Raw genomic sequence first — 17,873 nt, 5'->3', positions numbered from 1 at the left:
AGTTCTGTAGGGACTGTAATGCGAGGTATATGTTGAAGGTTGGGGACATGATTTATTGGCCCAAGAGGATAGGCTTAGATCGCGGTTCTCATGGGTTAAAGACGCTTGAGGATGGCTCACGGGCGGCAGAGTTTGGTGGAAGAGTGTACTTTAGGGGAGACCACAGAGGAGGTCTGGGGATGATCTCAGTGATGAGTTTCGCCACTGAGTTTTGCCACTGAGTTTCGGCAAGGCTTCTGGTATCAGGGAAGGGGCCGGCCCGCCAGAGACAGAGAGCCAGCGACAGAGGTCTGCAAAGCCCGCAGGACAGACCCTGGGAGCGCTCTGGGTGGTCTCCTTGCAATGGGGGTGCGAGGAGCCGCTCCGTGTGTGGCTGTCGGTGGGGGATGGGCTTCTCCGTCCGCAAGACCGACCAGCTGAACACACATCCGTCCGCCCTCAGTCCCGGCTCAGCGCCTCGCTCGGGGGAACCAAGCCCGGGCGCGTCCTCCTTGCCCTGGCGCAGGCGCCTGTGCTGCTGGCGCTGCTCCCGCCCCTGGAAACCCTCCCGCATCGCCGGCTGGCGCCAACAGCCAATGAGAGAAGAGCAGCTCGCAGGCGGGCCAATAGGCGGCGGCGACAGTGCCAGGTGTGGTTGCCAGGGGGCGGGGCCGGGCTGCCGGCCAGACGTGCCACCCTAGCAGCGGCGTCTAGGGGTCTGGACCTGGGTGCCACTGACTGACCGGCGGGCATGGAGGCGTCGCGCTATGGGCTTGGACTCCACGGAGACAGGTCAGAGGGCGATGGCAGCTGGCCTTCTCTTGAGCGGGCGGAGGTGGGGTGCTGGAACGAAGTGAGAAAGTGGAGGTCCCGTCCTGCAACTCCGCGGGCCGAGGGCGCAGGGGGGGGGTGTTCGGGTGGGGTCACGAGGGACCGAGGGCGCGACGGGGGGCGATCCCAGTCCTGAGAACCCCCTCTGTGAAGGGGGACGGCAGGGAGGGGGACTCAGACTCCCAGTTCAGGTTCCCGCTCGGGAACTCGCAGTTTCCCCTACAAGCCCGCCTGTACACTTTGGGCCTTAGATGTCCCTTTCTTGACACGCACTCACTGGCCCAGTCCCTACAGAGATCCGACGAGGTCTTTCCAGGCGGCGGGTGATGCTTAGTAATGGGCGCTAATGCCACTGCTTGGAAACACGGTCCGAGGCTGAACGCGCAAAGTGAGTCTTTCTCTTCCCTCTGCTTTCCAGGACCGTCTGTCTTGCATGTTCACTCTCCTTGTTTGTACCCATCTTTCTATGCCGGGCCCCTGTTTTTCTGCTTGCATTCAGCGAAGGAGAACGGCTGGAAGTCTCAGCCTGTCCATTTCTTGTTAACTAGGTTAACGAGAAGTTAATGGGGAGCCTTGTGAACTCATTGAGTAAACTTTGGCATTGAGGATTTAAGTCGTACACGCGAACTGCATTCTGAGCTCTTTCTTCCATTACCACAGCACGGACAGACCTGGCGTGTAAGGATTTCGCTGATATTTAATCTAGGAGATAGTTAAAGGATTCTAAACCACCCTTGGCAAAGTTACAAATGAGGCGTTGGGGTAGAGACCCTCCACTTCCCTCCTTCATCAAGTTCTGTTTGAGTGACACTCTGAAATTTGTTCACTCCGCCTTTTTTCAGGTTGAACAAAAAAATCTACATTTGCAGGGATAAGTGCTAGGAAGAACCAGGGTCTCTGGTGCAATTCAGATGATACTTGTTCTCTTGTGAGTTCTCAAAAATAATGTTTTGGGGAGGGTTGGTTTTTTTGACTAAGGGTCTCACTATGTAGCCCAAGCTGGCATCAAACTAGTGATTCTCCTTCCTCTGCCTCCCGAGTGCTAGGATTGCAGGCATGTACCACCATGCCCATTTTCAGAATGAATTTAAAGCAGCACATTTCATGGATATCAGGTGTTTGATATGACTCATGATTTTAGGGGAAAACTGGAATTGACTTTAAAAATGGGGTCTGGAGGTTAAATTGTTTCTTTAATTTGTTGGCACTGAAGCTTAATTTCAAAGTCACCCCCCCCCCTTTTTCTTCTGGAAGAAACCAGCTCTTTAATTTTTAAAATTGACATGAAAGGGGAATGTGTGAGTCACCAAGTGTTTCTCCTACCCTAGGTAATGTTAGTGCAACTGTCTGTCATTACTTAACGCTTGTGTCACTAAGAGGCAGTGGATGTCTCTTGCTTTTTTTGTCTTGGGTTGTGAGTGTTTTCTTTGGGGGTGGAGGAGCTCAGCTTGTTAGGGCGCTGTACCACTTGACCTATGCCCCTGGTCCCCGGATTGTGTATTTAATGTTTTTGATGAAATACATTGATTTCATTATGAGGATAACATCTGACTTAAGTTTCCTGTAATTTTTTTTTCTTCAAGTTATGTGCCTTTTGCTTCCAGGTAGATTTATTTTCAACAAAGTAAAACCATTAACAAGCAAACTTAATGTTTTTCCCTATATGTGGAATATGTAGTGAAAATTAGAGATGAAATTTGAAACCGCACTCAGGACCTTTGTATTGTTGATTCCCTAGAGATGATAGAGCAGATTAGTTGGGCCTTAGGCTCTATTTGAGCCTTTTGTTAGGGGTACAGGGGCTGGGGAGGGTGTAGCTCAGTGGCAGAGAATGTGTGCTTAGCATGTGCAAGATGCTGGGTACGAGCCCAGTCACACACACACACAGAGTACATTTGTTAGTACAGAATTGAAAATATTGCTGGGGGCGTGGCTCAAGTGGTAGAGCGCCTGCCAAGCAAGCTCCAGTCCCTGAGTTCAAACCCCAGTCCCACCAAAATAATAATTCAGAATTGAAAATGTGGCTCCCAGTATGTTGTGAGGTTGTGACTTAGAATTGCATAAGAAAGTCCTGGTCTGTGGTTTGTCTGTGTGTTATGATTTCTCTTTAGAAATATGAATAGTTGTGGCTGGAAGTTTTGTCCTGGCCAGTCTTTTTTTTGGTACTGGGGTTTGAACTCAGGACGTATACCATGAGTCACTCCACCAGCCCTTTTTTTGTGATGCGTTTTTCGAAATAGGATCTTGTGAACTATTTGTCCAGCCTGGCTTTGAACCGAGATCCTCCTGATCTCTGCCTCCTGAGTGGCTAGGATTGCAGGCGTGAGCCACCAGCGTACAGCCTGGCCAATCTTGTTACTAATAATGTCTGACATGCATGTATTTCTTCAAGTGTGAAGGCCTCACACAACCTAGAAAGGAAAAAATAATCTTTTCAATAACTTTCTTTTCTGTTCCAAGCAGAACGATTCAGACTTTTTTTTTTTAAATAGTTTTGTTTCTGGCTTCTCATTCTTTCCCATGGACATTTATGCAGTTTCTCTAGTTTTATTGCCCATTGAAAGAAACAGTCAATGTTTGTTCTTACCAAAAGAGAAAGAATGCTTGAATTTCTCAGAGGAGGAAGTGAAGCTACCATTCTTCTAAATATTTGAGGGTTTCAGAGTCTGGATAATTCCTTTGGTTCTCCTGTTAGAGAGCAATTCTGCAGTAGGATTAAGTTGCTCACACTAGAATTTCCTTAGGCAGCTTTGCTTCCTGTCCTCTGAGTCAGTTCACCAGGAATAAACTCATTGTATCCCTTAATCTCTTCTGTCTCCATCATTCTGAGAGTTAGAAATGATGAAAGCTGCCAAATCTTCCTGGCCTGGGAAAAGCTTGACTCCCTGGTGTCTGACAGAGAGCACACTATCCACATATTGATCCTTGTGTTTATTTTGTTTTATTGGTATTATTTTTGGGGTGTGTGTGCTAGGGATTGAACCCAGGACCTCACACATGCTAAACACATGCTCTACCACTGAGCTATACCTCTACCCTCCACCCCAGCCCCCATGTGTTGTTAATAAAGAAAACTCACTGGTTGGGAGGCTTGATAATGGGGAAGTCATGTTTTCCCTTTACTTTAGAATTAATATGACAACGAAGGATCAGTATTTTCTGAGTCACCAACACCTCTGCAAGACCACAGTTCTGAACAGGATGGTGGGAGTACTTTTATTCTTTCAGAGATGGCATGTGCTGATTTGTCATGTAGCATTATGGGGATAGGAAACATTGGAAGCTTTCGCTGAGTACCTGGGCTCTAGCTTTTTTTTTTTTTTTTTTTTGGAACTGAGGTTTGAACTCAGAGCTTATACCTTGAACCACTCCACCAGCCCTATTTTTGTGATGGGTTTTTTCGAGATAGTGTCTTGTGAACTGTTTGCCTTGGGCTGCCTTTGAACCACTGCTCTCCTGATCTCTGCCTCCTGAGTAGCTAGGATTACAGGCATGAACCAACAACACCCAGCTGAGCTCAAGCTTTTTAACTGTAGCAATGTGGCACCGCCGCTTGAGCCACACCTCCAGTCCATTTTGCTGTGGTTATTTTGGGGATGCAGTCTTGTGAACTGTTTGCCTGGGCTGGCATCAAACTGCAATCCTCCTGATTTCAGCCTCCCTAGTAGCTGGGATTACAGGCTTATGCCACTGGCACCTAACAATTGTCTCTTTCTTGGGCCTCAGTTTTCTCTGGAAATAAAGGCTTCTTTGGTTTTTGTTGTTAGGCCAGGGGCTCATTTTGTAGCCCAGGCTAGCCTAGCATTATGATTTTCCTGCTTCAGTCTCCTGAATGCTCGGATGATAGGAGTGCTCTATCATGCCCAGCCAAAGATCTGCTGGGTGCCGGTGGCTCATGCCTGTAATTCCCTAGCTACTCAGGAGGCAGGGATCAGGAGAATCATGGTTCAAAACCAGCCTGGGCAAATAGTTCTAGTTTGTGAGCCCCTATCTCAAAAAAACCCATCACAAAAAAGGGGCTGGTGAAGTGGTTCAAGTGGTAGAATGCCTGCCTAGCAAGTGTGAGGCTCTTGAGTTCAAACCCAAGTACTGCCAAAAAAAGGGAAGATCTGTCAAGATAAAATGATCACTGGTACATTTGTGTGTCTTTTGCAGACTTCTTAGTACTTTCTCATATTTGATTTCTTTTGAGCTTCATAATTCTGAAGACAGCAGGGCAGGTGCCACTGTCTTCATTTTATAGATGGGAAATTAAGGGTTAGAAAGGTTGTGGATGCTGTGTGCCTGTAAGTCCAGCTGTTCAGGAGGCTGAGACAGGAGAATGGATAGAGCCCAGGAGTTCAAGGCCAGTCTGGGCAAACAAAAGTCATGATATTCCTAAGCGATATTGTCTTGCATAGAGCCCACGCTTTTCCCTTCTAGTCTCCTATTTCCTTTCTCACTATCAGAGCATCTGTTGCAGATATTCTCTGTTCAGTATAGTTTGTGATATAAATGACAACAAACGGTACTAGAGTTCATTAAATTAGTTTTAGAGCAAGTAGTTCAAGAAATCAGATGTTCTGGCAATGTGCAAGTAGGTGTTCTATCCAGAGTTCTTGGAATGGAAATATTTATTTGGTTTCTGGTTTGTTTGGGTTTTTTGGTGGTGCTAAGGATGGAATGTCAAGGATGCTAAGCAACTACTCCCACTGAGCTTCAGCCCCATCCCCTAGAAATATTTATTTGGTATTGTTGGTCAAAAGATTGCACTTTCATCTTTACACAAGAAAGAAAAGGAAAACAAATACATTCCCAAAGAGAGAGAATGTAACCCCCGAGGGAGAAACAGGCAGATAAAGTAGAAGAGACTCAGGTTGTGAGTAGTACCTATTTTTAGATTCCCCGGGGAATGAATGCATTCTTCAGCTTCTGGATCAAGTCGTACGTTTTAAATAACCTTTCTGCTCAGTTCACTCTAAAGAATGCCGTTTGCTTCTGCTCTGCGGGACATGCACAACCAAGAGAGGCTCACTCTAAAATATTTTTCCTTGCTGCGTTCTTTGGAGCTATGTGACTGTTCACATCACTTGCCAACTTTCCCTTCTTGTTGCCTCCTTGTCCCCACGCACTTCTGCTCTCTGATTGTGTATTTACTAAACAGGCCTCTTAGGAAACGATTTTCACTCCCTAGCTTCAGTTCTGATAGCTCCGATTGTGGCTTTCAAGAAGCCAGCTAAGCCTAGAATACTAACAGTTCCCCTGGGTTGAGGGAGGATGCCTTTCAAAGAGTCTTTCTAATTTGATCTTTATGTGTCTTAGATGTGTTCTTGGTGTCTTAGTATGTGTGAAAATACGGCCTTTCAATATTGACATTCAGAATTTGGACAGGTCAATTTGTCATTGACTTAAAAAATTATTTATTAAGGGAGGAGAAAGAGATAAAGAAGAATGATGGAAGCAGTGAATTCAACTATGGTATATTGTAAGAACTTTTGTAAATGGTACAGATGTACCCCCAGTACAACAATAATATAATAAAAATAAAAGAATTCTTCCCTTTTTTTTTGTTTTTGTTTTTGATGGCACTGGGGTTTGAAGGAAAATAATTCTTTATTAAAGCTGGTTGTGGTGTTACACACCTGTGATGCCGACACTTGGGAGATGGAGGCAGGAGGATTGTGAGTTCAAGGCCAACCTCAGCTACATAGTGAGTTCCAGGTCAATCTTGGCTACGTAATGAGACCCTGTCTCAAAAATAACAGCTAGGTTCAGTGGTTCATGCTTGTCATTCCAGCCACGCAGCAAGTGTAGATAGAAGCATCGTGGTGCAAGTGATGTCAGGCATAAATGCAAGAGACCCTATTCAAAAATAACTAAAAGCAAAAAGGGCTGGGGATGTGGCTCAGGTGGTAGATCGCTGCCTAGCAAGTGCAGGGTCCTGAGTTCAAGCCCTAGTACTACAAAAAAACCAAGCAAACGAACTCCTCTCCCAAATAGTAGCTTTTGCTGTAATTACCTGAAAGTGCTATCAGTTTGAACATGAAATCTGATGGTTTTTTCTTTTTTGTCTTTGAAATCCTCTAACTGGCTTAGAAATTCTGCTGCCTAAACATAGCAAATGAACCAGCATTTGAATGAAAAGATTCTTGATGGATTTATTGAATCACCACAGTGATGAGATCCCTGACCCTGCTGACTGTTATAGTGCATGTGGGCAGTGGTACAGTGCAGCAGGTTGGGGCAGGGAGTGAGGCCAATGATTGAATTCTGGCTCTTTCCCTGATCAGCTGGGGACCTCCAGCTACCTGCTTCATCTCTGTAAAGCGGGGTTATGGTACCTCCCTTGTAGTCTGGAGAATTAGAGGAGATAATACGTGTCTAAGTACTTTCTGGAACATGGTACTACTTGATAAATGGAATTGTATTCAAGCCAGCAAAGTGATGAGGTATCTTAGCAATGTTTCAATAGTAATAACATTTCAAATTTTTGAAGATTTAATATGGAAGAATTCTAGAGCTATCAGGATTCTTTTATTACTATATGTTTTTTTGGCGGTACTGGGATTTGAACTCAAGGCCTCATGCTCCAAGGCAGGTGCTCTACCACTTGAGGTCCACTCCCAGCCCTTTTTGCTCTAGTTCTTTTTTTGTTTGTTTTATTTATTATTTTTTCTTTTTTCTTTTTTTTTGTTTTTTTCTTCTTTTTGTTATCTTTCTTTTTTCTTTCTTTCTTTCTTTTTTTAGTGGTACTGAGCTTTATCTTTTGTATCATTTTGTGAAACGAGTTTGAACTCAGGGCCTCACACTTGCTAACCAGGTGCTCTTATCACTTGAGTCACTCTACCAGCCCAACTATCTGGATTTTCAATAGTGATGTTTCAGTCATAATAAAATTTCAAATTTTTGAAGATACAATGTGGAAGAATTTTAGAACTATCTAGATTTTCAACATAGAACGACTATACAGAAATTTTGTTTTTGTTTTTACTTTTGGTGCTGGGGATTGAACCCAGGGCCTTGTGCAGCTAGGCAAGTGCTATACCCCAGCAGTATACAGAAGTTCTTGGAAGGCAGTAATATCATGGTGAAATCATTCATCTTGTCAGTGAAGACATGGTTACGGTATTATTGTGTTACCTTGTAGTATTACAAAGGCAATGCAGAGCAGAAACCTTGCATAATGGCAGCCGTTGTTGCTTGTCACTATGGGCTAAGTCTCATTTAATCCTCCCAATAACTTACGAATTAAGTGTTATTACCTGTACTTTGTGGGGAGGAAACTGGAAGCTCCGTGAGGTTAAGTACTGTAAACTGCTGTGACCACACAGCCCTGCTTCTCTAAATGGGGAGGATGACCCTCAGACTGATGAGCCCTCTTCTGAAAAGAGCCAGAGATGGGGGCTGGGGAGTGGCTCAGGTGATAGAGTGACTGCCTAGCAAGCACAAAGCCCTGAGTTCAAACTCCATACTGCCAGAAAAAGGAAAGAACCAGAGAGCAAATATTTTAGGTTTCGTGGGCCACGTAGTCTCTGTGCCAGCCGCTCAGCTTCGTTGCTATAGCATAGAAGTGGCTATAGGTAATGCATAAATGAGTAAGGGAGACTACAGACTGTGAAAGTTGAACTTCACTTTTTTAAGTGTCTTAAAACAGTTGATTCTTAGGATTTTTTTTAACATTTTAGAAATGTGAAAATCATTCTTAGGTTACAGAAAATATTCAAACAGCAGGCTAAATTTGACCCATGGACATAGTTTGCAGCCCCTGTTCTAAGTCACAAAACAAGAAAATTTACTTCATGGAAGGTCATATTTATTCATATTATGAATATTCATATGAAAAGTGCAGTGAGAGGCTGGGGGTGGGGCTCAGGTGGTAGAGCACTTGCCTAGCAGAGTCAAGGCCCTGAATTGAATCCCAATAACACAAAGGAAAACAGAAGTGCAGTAGGGTGGGGTTTTAGATTAAAATTGAACCATCTCCATTATGGAATAGATCCCAAGATTGACTTTTCAAGACATAACTTAGGGCTTAAAGTCAGGGAACGGGGATATAGCTCAGTGGTAGAGCAGCCCTGGGTTTGAGTCTCTGCCAGATAAAGAAAAGATACATTGCTCTGCTTGGATCCCTAGCTCCTGGCCTAGTGCCATGCTCTAGAACCTGGGCACTGCCCCCATTTTCTGGGCTTCCCTAGTCAGTGCTGCTTTCTATGACATTTACTTCAGGCCTCTAATGAGGTTGGAGGAACACCAGGAGTAAGCCTATAATCCTAGCACTCAGGAGGTAGAGGCAGGAGGATTTCAAATTCCAGGCCAACCTCGGCCTCAAAGAGAAAACAAAACAAAAAAAGTAGGAGCAAGCTATCAGTTGGCTGGTATTTTTCAAGAAGATGTGTAGCCACCAATGTCAGAATTATGGTCTGATCCATTTGGCAGGAAATGAGAAAACTGTCTCACTGTGGTGATAAAAGTAGACATCTTCTTGCTGTTAATTCTGCACTGAGTACAAAAAGCACCTCCCGAGTTAGTTAGCGTTCTGTCTCTCTGACAGAATGCCTGAGATAAGATATTTTGGCTCATGGTTTCAGTCCATGATCACTTGGCTCCATTGCTTCTGGGCCTGTAGTGAGGCAGCACATCAAGGCCGAATCAAAGCTGCTCACCTGTGGCAGCCAGGAAGCAAAGCGAGAGAGCTCACTTTTATGGCCATGCCCTTCCTCCAGACCCACTGAGCTATGCATGCATCTGTGGTGTTCCACTGATGAGGACACAGCCCTTGTGATCCAGTGAGCTCCCAAAGGCTACCCTCTGAACACTGCTGCTTTAGGGATCACGCTTTCAACACATGAGACTTGGGGAGCCATTGAGGATCCAAACCATATCACCTCACAGGGAAAGATGGCTGGAGAAGAAAGCTCTGTAATGCTGTCCGAAGAGCACTTGCGATAAAATACTGTGCACAAGGATTAATAGTTCTTAATATCAAAACCATACCATGAGGAAGGTTTTCATGACTAAGTTGACTTTCGAAGTAAAGTGTCTCACCCACCTGTGTCTGGAGATGTGCCTGTTGTTCTGACTTTACCACTTAGGGATCTGTGAAATGAAGACTGGCCCCTGGAGGCTTGAGGGTCCAGTCCTGTTTGCCATCTTCCAGATAAGCAATTTCAGTGAGGACCACGGTTCCCAGCTGCTGGTAGGGCTCTTTGAAAATGCTCCAGTCCATGAAGCTCTCTGAGGACCAGGTGCTTTGTGCTGACAAGAATAAATAGTTCCTCCTGGCTGGGGATACAGCTCAGTGGTACAGCGCTTGCCCACCATGCAGGAGACCCTGGGTTCTAAAGACAAAACAATGAACGGTTCAGGGTAATGATCTCATTGAAGATGGCCCTGAAAATGATAGGAAGCCAATCAACTTAGGCAACATAGTTTCAGAGTCTCTCAAAAGGCAAGCAAGACACATTTATTTAAAACATGCTTTGTGGTTATTCAAAAGGTAAAAGGAAGGCCTTGCGCTTACTAGGCAGGCAGGTGTTCTGTTAACTAGAACCACACCTCCAGTCCTTTTTGCTTTAAAATTTTGTTTTTGTTTTTATTTTTATTTTTGGGGGTGTTAGGGATGGAACCCAGGACCTTGCACATGCTTGGCAAGTACTCTATTGCTGAGGTACATCCCTAGCTCATAAAGTTATTTGGACAGGGTCTTGCATTTTTTGCCTGGACCGTAATCCTCTTACCTATGCCTCTCTGTAGCTGAGACCACAGGAGCACGCCATCATGTCTGTCTTGTTTGTTGAGATGGGGCCCTGCAACTTTTGACCAGGCTCAGACTGGCCTTGAACCATAGTCCTCCAAGTAGCTGGATTTACAGATGTGAGCTACTACACTTGGCCATGGAATTGCAAACTAAAAACACAGTTCCAGGACTGGCGGAGTGGCTTAAGAGGGCCTACCTAGCAAGTGTAAGGCCCTGAGTTCAAAGCCCAAAACAAACAAAAAAACTGCACAGTTCCATTTCTATTAGTGCCCCCAAAATGAAATGCTTAGATATAACAAAATATGTATGAGAGTAATAGGAAAACTACAGAATTCTGGTGAAAGCCATCAAAAAGAACTCAGTCAAGGGACAGGTGGTCCATATTCATGAATAGGAAGATGAAACATTGTCACGATGTCATTTCTTCCTAGCCTCATCTGTAGATTGTGCAGTCCCCATTAAGTTATTTTGTGGATATTGACAAACTGATTCTGAAGTTTATATGGAGGGCAATAGGGGGTTGGCTCAAGTGGAAAAGTGCCTGCCTAGCAATCGTGAGGCCTGGAGTTCAAACCCCAGTGCTGCCAAAAAAAAAAAGTATCTCTAAAGTATCAGGTGAAGTGCTGTGGAAGTTGCTGAGAGCTTAGCAGGGTGCTGCTTTGGAATCTGCTTTGCTGTAGTGAAAGGAAGAGAATTCCCAGCTGAGGCATAAACACCGTGCGAAGGACACTGAGGGCTGGGGACCATGTGCAGAAATGGGCTCCATGGCCCCCAAGCCCGTGCTGGTATCACATGAGGACACTTGCTTCCCTGGCAGAGCCCTACTCAGAGCTCCTGAGATGTGCCGGAGGGCGGGCGGGCAGTGACAGTGGCCGCCATCTCAGAGTTCTAGCTTAGATGTAGCTGACAGCTACTAGACACATCACAGTGGAACCCCTTGTACGATTAACACACACTAATGAAAACAAGAAAAAGGAAAAACCCAAAATCCAAAGCAAAGGGTTAGCCAACCAAACCTCCTATGTTTTTCTCTGTAAACCAGTTATTTGAGAGCCCTCTCTTGCCTGTCTGTGGAGCGAGGTCTGCTTGTGTGTGTGTCACTTCTGATGTGACCCCAGGACGACGCTCCGTTCAGTAACACGTAGCAAAGTGTTGCTACCTTCTAGTGTGACTCCAGCGATTTAGAAGTCTGTCTTTCCTGCTTTTTGTTTTTCTATTTTCTTTTTTTTGTGTGTGTGACGCTGGAGATGGAACCCAGGGCCTGGGACCCACCAGCCCTATAATTTTAAGCTTGTGTTTATTCTTAGTAGCATTTAGTGGGCTATAAAACTGACACGCATATATTTATATACACACGTGTGTATGAATGTATATCTTTTTTTGTGGGTATGTTGGGGGTGGCTGAAACCCAGGGTCTTGTGTATACAGAGCCTGTGCCCTACCGTGGACCTGCAGCCCCCAACACATTTAAAAAACACAGTCACTGCTATAAAACTGAAAGAGTTCAAAAGGATATGTAATGAAAAGCAATTTGACTTCCCTAACTACTTAATTTTCCTCCCTGAAGGCAATGTTGATACCAGTTGGCTGTGTATCCTCCAGGGATATTCTACATTTAAACTGTACATATACTTTAATGTACTTTTCCTTCTGTAAATGGTAACAATACCGATGCATTGCCTCCCAGCGTTCCTGGAATCTCTAACTAACAGAACCACTTGGAGTCTTTCGAAGTCTGCACATAGAGAAATAAGCATTTCAGCATTTGTTCATGCGTGTGCGTTTCTTTAAACAGCTGCATGGTGTGTGTGGTCTGGATAGCCAGTCCCCTTCTGTTAAACATGAGGCTCACTGTCCTCTGCAGCTACAAGCAGTACTCCACAGCCCTAACCTTACTAAACTACGGAAAATGCAGAGACAAAAATTGTGATCCCATGAAGCTGCCTAAAGGCAGATTACTGTGAGTTTAAGTTTGTATTCATTGGTGACTGGAAATTTTATATTTCATCTCTAGGTTTTTGTACTATTTCAGAAACATATGAAAAGAATAACTGTGAGATAATTTTATAATTGGGATTTTTACTTATTAGGAGTAAAAAAAAAAAAAAAAAAGAAAACGGGGAGTACCCAAAGGCTGAAGTGAAGGAGAAACGGAGTAGAAGAGTTGTATATCTCATGTATTTTTTTTTAAATTCCATTGACAGTGTTTAATCAGTAGGGCATTTTATTTTGACACAAAGATTTTAACTTTTATTGATAATAATGCCATTAATTACAAAATAAGCCATTTTGAGCATAACTGCAACTTTAATTTGCATAGCATGTAGACAAGACAAGGATTCAGAAAGCGATATTAAAGATTTAGTGATGCTGGGCATGGTGGTGCGCACTTGTAATCCCAGCACTCAGAAAGCTGAGGCAGGAGGGTTGGGAGTTTGAGGCCAGTCTGGGCTACATAGCAAGACCCTGTCTCAAACCTCTCCACTCAAAAAAAAAAAAAAAAAAGTTTAATGAGTGCTTTCTGTGTGCCTGGTACTGTTCCAAGCATCTTATACTTACTCATTTGTTTCGGTCTTACTTGTTTATTTTCAACAGTGCTGGGGACGGAACCTATCCCTTGCCATGCTAGGCAGGCACTGTGCCACCTAGCCCCAGTCTTGTTTAAATCTTATGTAGCCGAATGAAGTGGATATTATTGTCTTTGCGTTGTACATGAGAAACAGGCCAGCAGAGGTGAAGTAACTCATCCACGCTAGCGAGCAGAGGGGGCTGTGCTCAGAAGAGCTGCGTGGTGTGGCTCCAGAGCCTCCGCTTATATTTATTCCTTTATGTTGCTTGCTCTGAGATGTTTTAGGATAAAACTATTATTACCCATCTTAGTAGGGGAGGGAGTGGAGGGAAAGTGGACTTGCCGCCAGGGCGTCTGTGAGCCGCTTCCAGATGCTCCGGCAAAGGCCTAATGTTTGTGCTGCGGTTGAATACTGACCCAGATCCTAGGAAGATGACTGTGGAGCGTGGCTCTTGAGCAGTGGCTGGTTTCGCTGTGGTTAAAATGGCAAATTCTATGTTTAAATACATGATTTTGTCTTTTTCTATTTATCTGTCAATTTTATGGCTTTATTTTTTAACAGTAAGAAAACAACCCACAAGGAAGCATGTGTTATGTAAGAGTAAGTAGAGTTGAGGCAGGAAACAAGCATGGTTGTATATTCACTCTGCTCTGAGGAGGGTTGTTTGTGTTTGTGTTTCTATGTCAATTCCAGAATCTTTCAGGAGAGAGGCTATGTTCTGTGCCAGCTGTTGACTTTTCACTGGCTTCTTTAATTCAGCTGCAGAATTCTCTGTTCTTACACTGGAGCTTGACATGTTCTCTCCCTTTGCCATTTTGTTTAACAGCCCACAGGAAGGTATGTAATTCAGAATGCCACTGGTAATGGTAGGACTAGTCAGGAAAGGAGCTCTTAAGAAACAAAACTCAAGGAATAATGGGGAAAAAGGAATCTCTTCATTGTTTTTAGCAATGGTCTGAATTCCTCTGGGGGGGTGGGTGTAGGGTGGGGACTTGGCACAGGGTCAGGTGCCTTCCCTGAGCCTTTTCTGATCTCTTGGAGTCATCTGCATATCTTTATCAATTTACCCAGTCACCTGTATAAATGTTTGTCATAGATATGAATTAATGAAACCAGCTTATCACATTCTGATTACTTTCTTATGCTGTGTATTATCTCACATGACACATACCAGAATTCCTTGGCAGTGGGAAATGAGGACATGCAGAAGGTCATAGTGTGACAAAATATCATTAATCAGTGACAGGAAAAACACATATTAAAGTATTACGTGCATTAATCTGAAAGGCATATGGAAATTTTTGGATTTTTAGAAGGAATTCCTTTTCTTTTTTTTGAGGTGGCGCTGGGGTTTGAACTTGAGGTTTCACACTTGGCAAAGCAGGTGCTCAAATTACGATCCTCTCCATCTCATCCTCCTAAGTAGCTAGTATTACGGGTGTGAGCCAGTGGTGCCCAAGTTTAGAAGGAATTCTGAAAGAGAACTCAAAAGAGAATTGTGTCTTGAGAAAGCCTTTAAAACTAGGAAGTCCAAAACACTACCTTGCTCAGTTCCTGGCATAGGGAAGGTAGCTCAGGAGGGTGGAGGCTGAGCCTCCTCTCCTGAAGTATGTACTGTGTGTCCCCATGTACTGTCCTCAGGCCTCAGCCCTCACCCACCCTGCTCCACATCCACACAGATGGCAGTTACACAGTGCCATGGGCTCTCATTAATACCAGATCTTTGTAGGTGGCTTGCTTATAACCAGAGTGTAAAATATAATGTCTTTTTTTTTTTAATTCTTATTTTTTAAAAATATTTCTTTTGGCACGCACTTTAACACTTGAGCCATTCCCTCCACACACACAATTTTGCTTAGTTTATTTTTTAGATAGGATCTTGCCCTTTTTGCCCCAGGGTGATCCTCCAACCTTTGCCTCTTGTATAGATAGCTCAGATGAGAGGCATGAGTCACCACTGTGCCTGCCCTTTTCTGTTTGGTTGTTTTTTTTTTTTTTTGAGGCAGAGTCTTGCTACGTAGCCCAGGCTGGCCTCAAACTCATGATCTTCCTGCCTCGGCCTCCTGAGTGCTGTGTCCTTTAGCGTGCGTTTTAGTGTGTGGTTGAGCACACAGACTGGAACCACAATGTCTGGCTCTTCTGCCTACACCACTTACTAATCATGGGACTATGTAACTTGACTACATGTCTCAGTTTCCTCAGTTGTAAAATGGAGAGGGTTTCTGTTAGCTGAGTAGTCCATCGTGAACTGGATCTCTGAGATCCAATATCAAAATCACAGGTAAGAGAGTCTGATTGCTCACCTTGGGTCAGATGTCTGCCCTGTGTGGCAGTTTCTGGTTTATGGAGACGGGTTGATGGAGAATGAACAAGCTGAAAGGGCACCAAAGGACCAGTCTTGTCACAGGTAGAGAATCATCTTAGGCAGAACAGAAACTGTAGATTTGCAGAAAAATGAGTGGAAAGTTGAGGTTCCCCTGTACCTCCACCCTCCCTCTCCAGGTTCCGATAACATCTGGCATTAGTGTAATGCATTGTTTACTGCTGATCTCCAATATTGAGAAGTTATTCACTGAACTGGCTGGGGTGTAGCTCAGTGGGAGACCACTTGCCTAACGTGTGAGACCTTGGGTTCTGTCCCCAACACCTCAAGACCCTATCTGGAAAATATCCAACACAAAAAATTGCTGGCAGAGTGGCTCAAGTGGTAGAATGACTGCCTAGCAAGCATGAGGCCCTGAGTTCAAATCCCAGTACTGCTAAAAATAAAGTAAAACTTGTGCTAATTAACTTGTGTTAATAAAGGAAAATGTTTCTGATAAGAATCATGGGAAAAGATACAGAATTATTTGTGTAGCATGTTTTTCTTTACTTTTTTTTTTTTTAGCTCAAGGCTTCTCTTTTGCTAGACAGGCACTCTACCACTTGAGCCATACCCCCCAACCCTATGTTTTAATTTCTTTATGATGAGAATAAATTACTTTTTTTTTTGGTACTGGGGTTTGAACTCAGGGCCTACACCTTGAGCCAGTCCACCAGCCATTTTCTGTGATGGGCTTTTTCTAGATAGGGTCTTGCAAACTATTTGCCAGGGCTGGCTTTGAGCCAGGATCCTCCTGATCTCTGCCTCCTGGGTAGGATTATAGGGTTGAGCCATCAGTGCCTGGCAGAACATTGTTTTTCTTACAGAAGCAGATCCCTGTGAATTCCAACTGCAAACTCAGCTGAAGGTTTCCTGGGCTGCCTGAGGCTGCTTTGTGCAGCCACAGAAGATTTGGACAGGGTTTGATTTGAATCCCTGCCTTCCTCCTGGGTTTTCTCCTTCCGGGGAACCCCCCTTAACTCCAGCCCCAGTCTCTGACTGTAGATTTCCTTCTGCCTTTGTCTCCCCGAAACACACACACACACACACACACACACACACACACACACTCTCTCTCTCTCTCTCTCTCTCTCTCTCTCTCTCTCTCTCTCTCTCTCTCTCTCTCAGGCTTTCAATAAAAACGCCGTTGGGAAAGCTCCTGGGTTTTGTTCTTTTCCTCTGTCGGGCCCCTCCAGCACGTGCTTGGCTTGGCTGTTCTCAGGTGTGTCTGGACATTACTTTCCTGTTTCCTTGGGGATTGCAGCAGCTCTTTGCCGGAAGGCTGTCTGGATCAGCACCTCTGGAACATGAGCTTCAGTAGGACCTTGGTTGATGTTTCCAGTCAGGTGCTGCAGAGGGGATTTGGAGTCTCAGCCTGGGGACATAGGCGATGACAGTGGCGGGGCCTATGGATCAGCCCAGAATCCTGGTGAGTGGTGGAGGAGGCAAGAAAAGGAGTGGGAGATCCCAGCTCCTTTGCCAGTCCTGCATCCTTACTGCCAACTCAGTGCCTGGCCTGTAGGACATGCTTCTTATTTGCTGAGTGAATTAAATGACAGGAAACTGAGTGGCAGGTGGTAAGAGTAGAACCAGGGACTTTTGTGGAAAACTGGGAGGAGAGAGTTCAAAAAAGGCCAGAGTTCATCTTTTTTTTTTCAGTGTTTATTTTTTATTATATTTTGAATTAGAATATATTAATAATACAGACGCTTCCTTGTGTAATTCCATTATACAGTGTTTAGTGGGTTCTCTGTGCTGTCTTCACATGCAAGTATGCAGCATAGTTCCAGCCCTCAGTGTGCTTTCCTTCTCCTCCTCCCTTCCATTGGTCCCCCAAATCACCCCTCCTTTCACTTCATACCCTATTGTCATCACCACCACCACCACAATCATCTTAGTCTGTGCCCCACAAATGAGTGAGAACACATGCTATTTGGCCTTTTGATCTTGACCTATCTCATTCACATGATGGACTCCACCCAGTTCTACCCATTTTCCAGCAAATGACTAATTCCACCTTTCTTTAGGGCTGAGTAATATTCCATGGAGTATATATCATATTTTTTTTATTCATTCTTCAGTTGTTGGGCACCTCAACTGATACCACAGTTTAGCTGCATGGGTGTGCTGGCATCTCTCCTGTGCATTGACTTAAAAGGCAAATCAAAACTATAATAAGATTCCGTGTAACCCCAGTTAGATTGGCATCATCAAGAAAATAAAGTACAACAACAAATGCTGGCGAGGGAAAATGGGGCCCACGCACACTGTTGGTGAGAATGTAAACTAGTGCTATGGAAATAAGTACTGAAGTTCCTTAAAAAACTGAAAATAGACCAGCATTATTTCCGGCAAATGCTTCAGAGTAGTAGGACCAGAAGGTCTTTGGGTGACT

The 17,873-nt window shown here is 44.4% G+C and overlaps 1 protein-coding gene across 4 annotated transcripts in view; it reads left to right on the top strand.

Moving 5' to 3' along the window:
- Tulp3 (TUB like protein 3) overlaps nucleotides 1-17,873 on the top strand; it is a 54,988-nt gene that overhangs the window by 6,923 nt on the left and 30,192 nt on the right. For 2 of the 4 annotated variants that reach the window (XM_074076283.1, XM_020187117.2), the window contains exon 1: nucleotides 622-771. The exons of 1 other annotated variant lie outside the window; for it this stretch is intronic. In XM_074076283.1, the coding sequence (XP_073932384.1) occupies nucleotides 731-771 (41 nt within the window). In that variant the 5' untranslated portion in view covers nucleotides 622-730. Of the gene's footprint in view, nucleotides 1-621; nucleotides 772-17,873 lie in introns of those variants that run through there. One more of the 4 variants, XM_074076282.1, reaches the window with a different exon arrangement.

The sequence above is a fragment of the Castor canadensis genome, chromosome 6, assembly GCF_047511655.1.
Source record: "Castor canadensis chromosome 6, mCasCan1.hap1v2, whole genome shotgun sequence".
NCBI classification, from domain to species: domain Eukaryota; kingdom Metazoa; phylum Chordata; class Mammalia; order Rodentia; family Castoridae; genus Castor; species Castor canadensis.
Note: the sequence above shows the minus strand (reverse complement) of the source record. Positions and strands in the feature narration are given on the sequence as shown.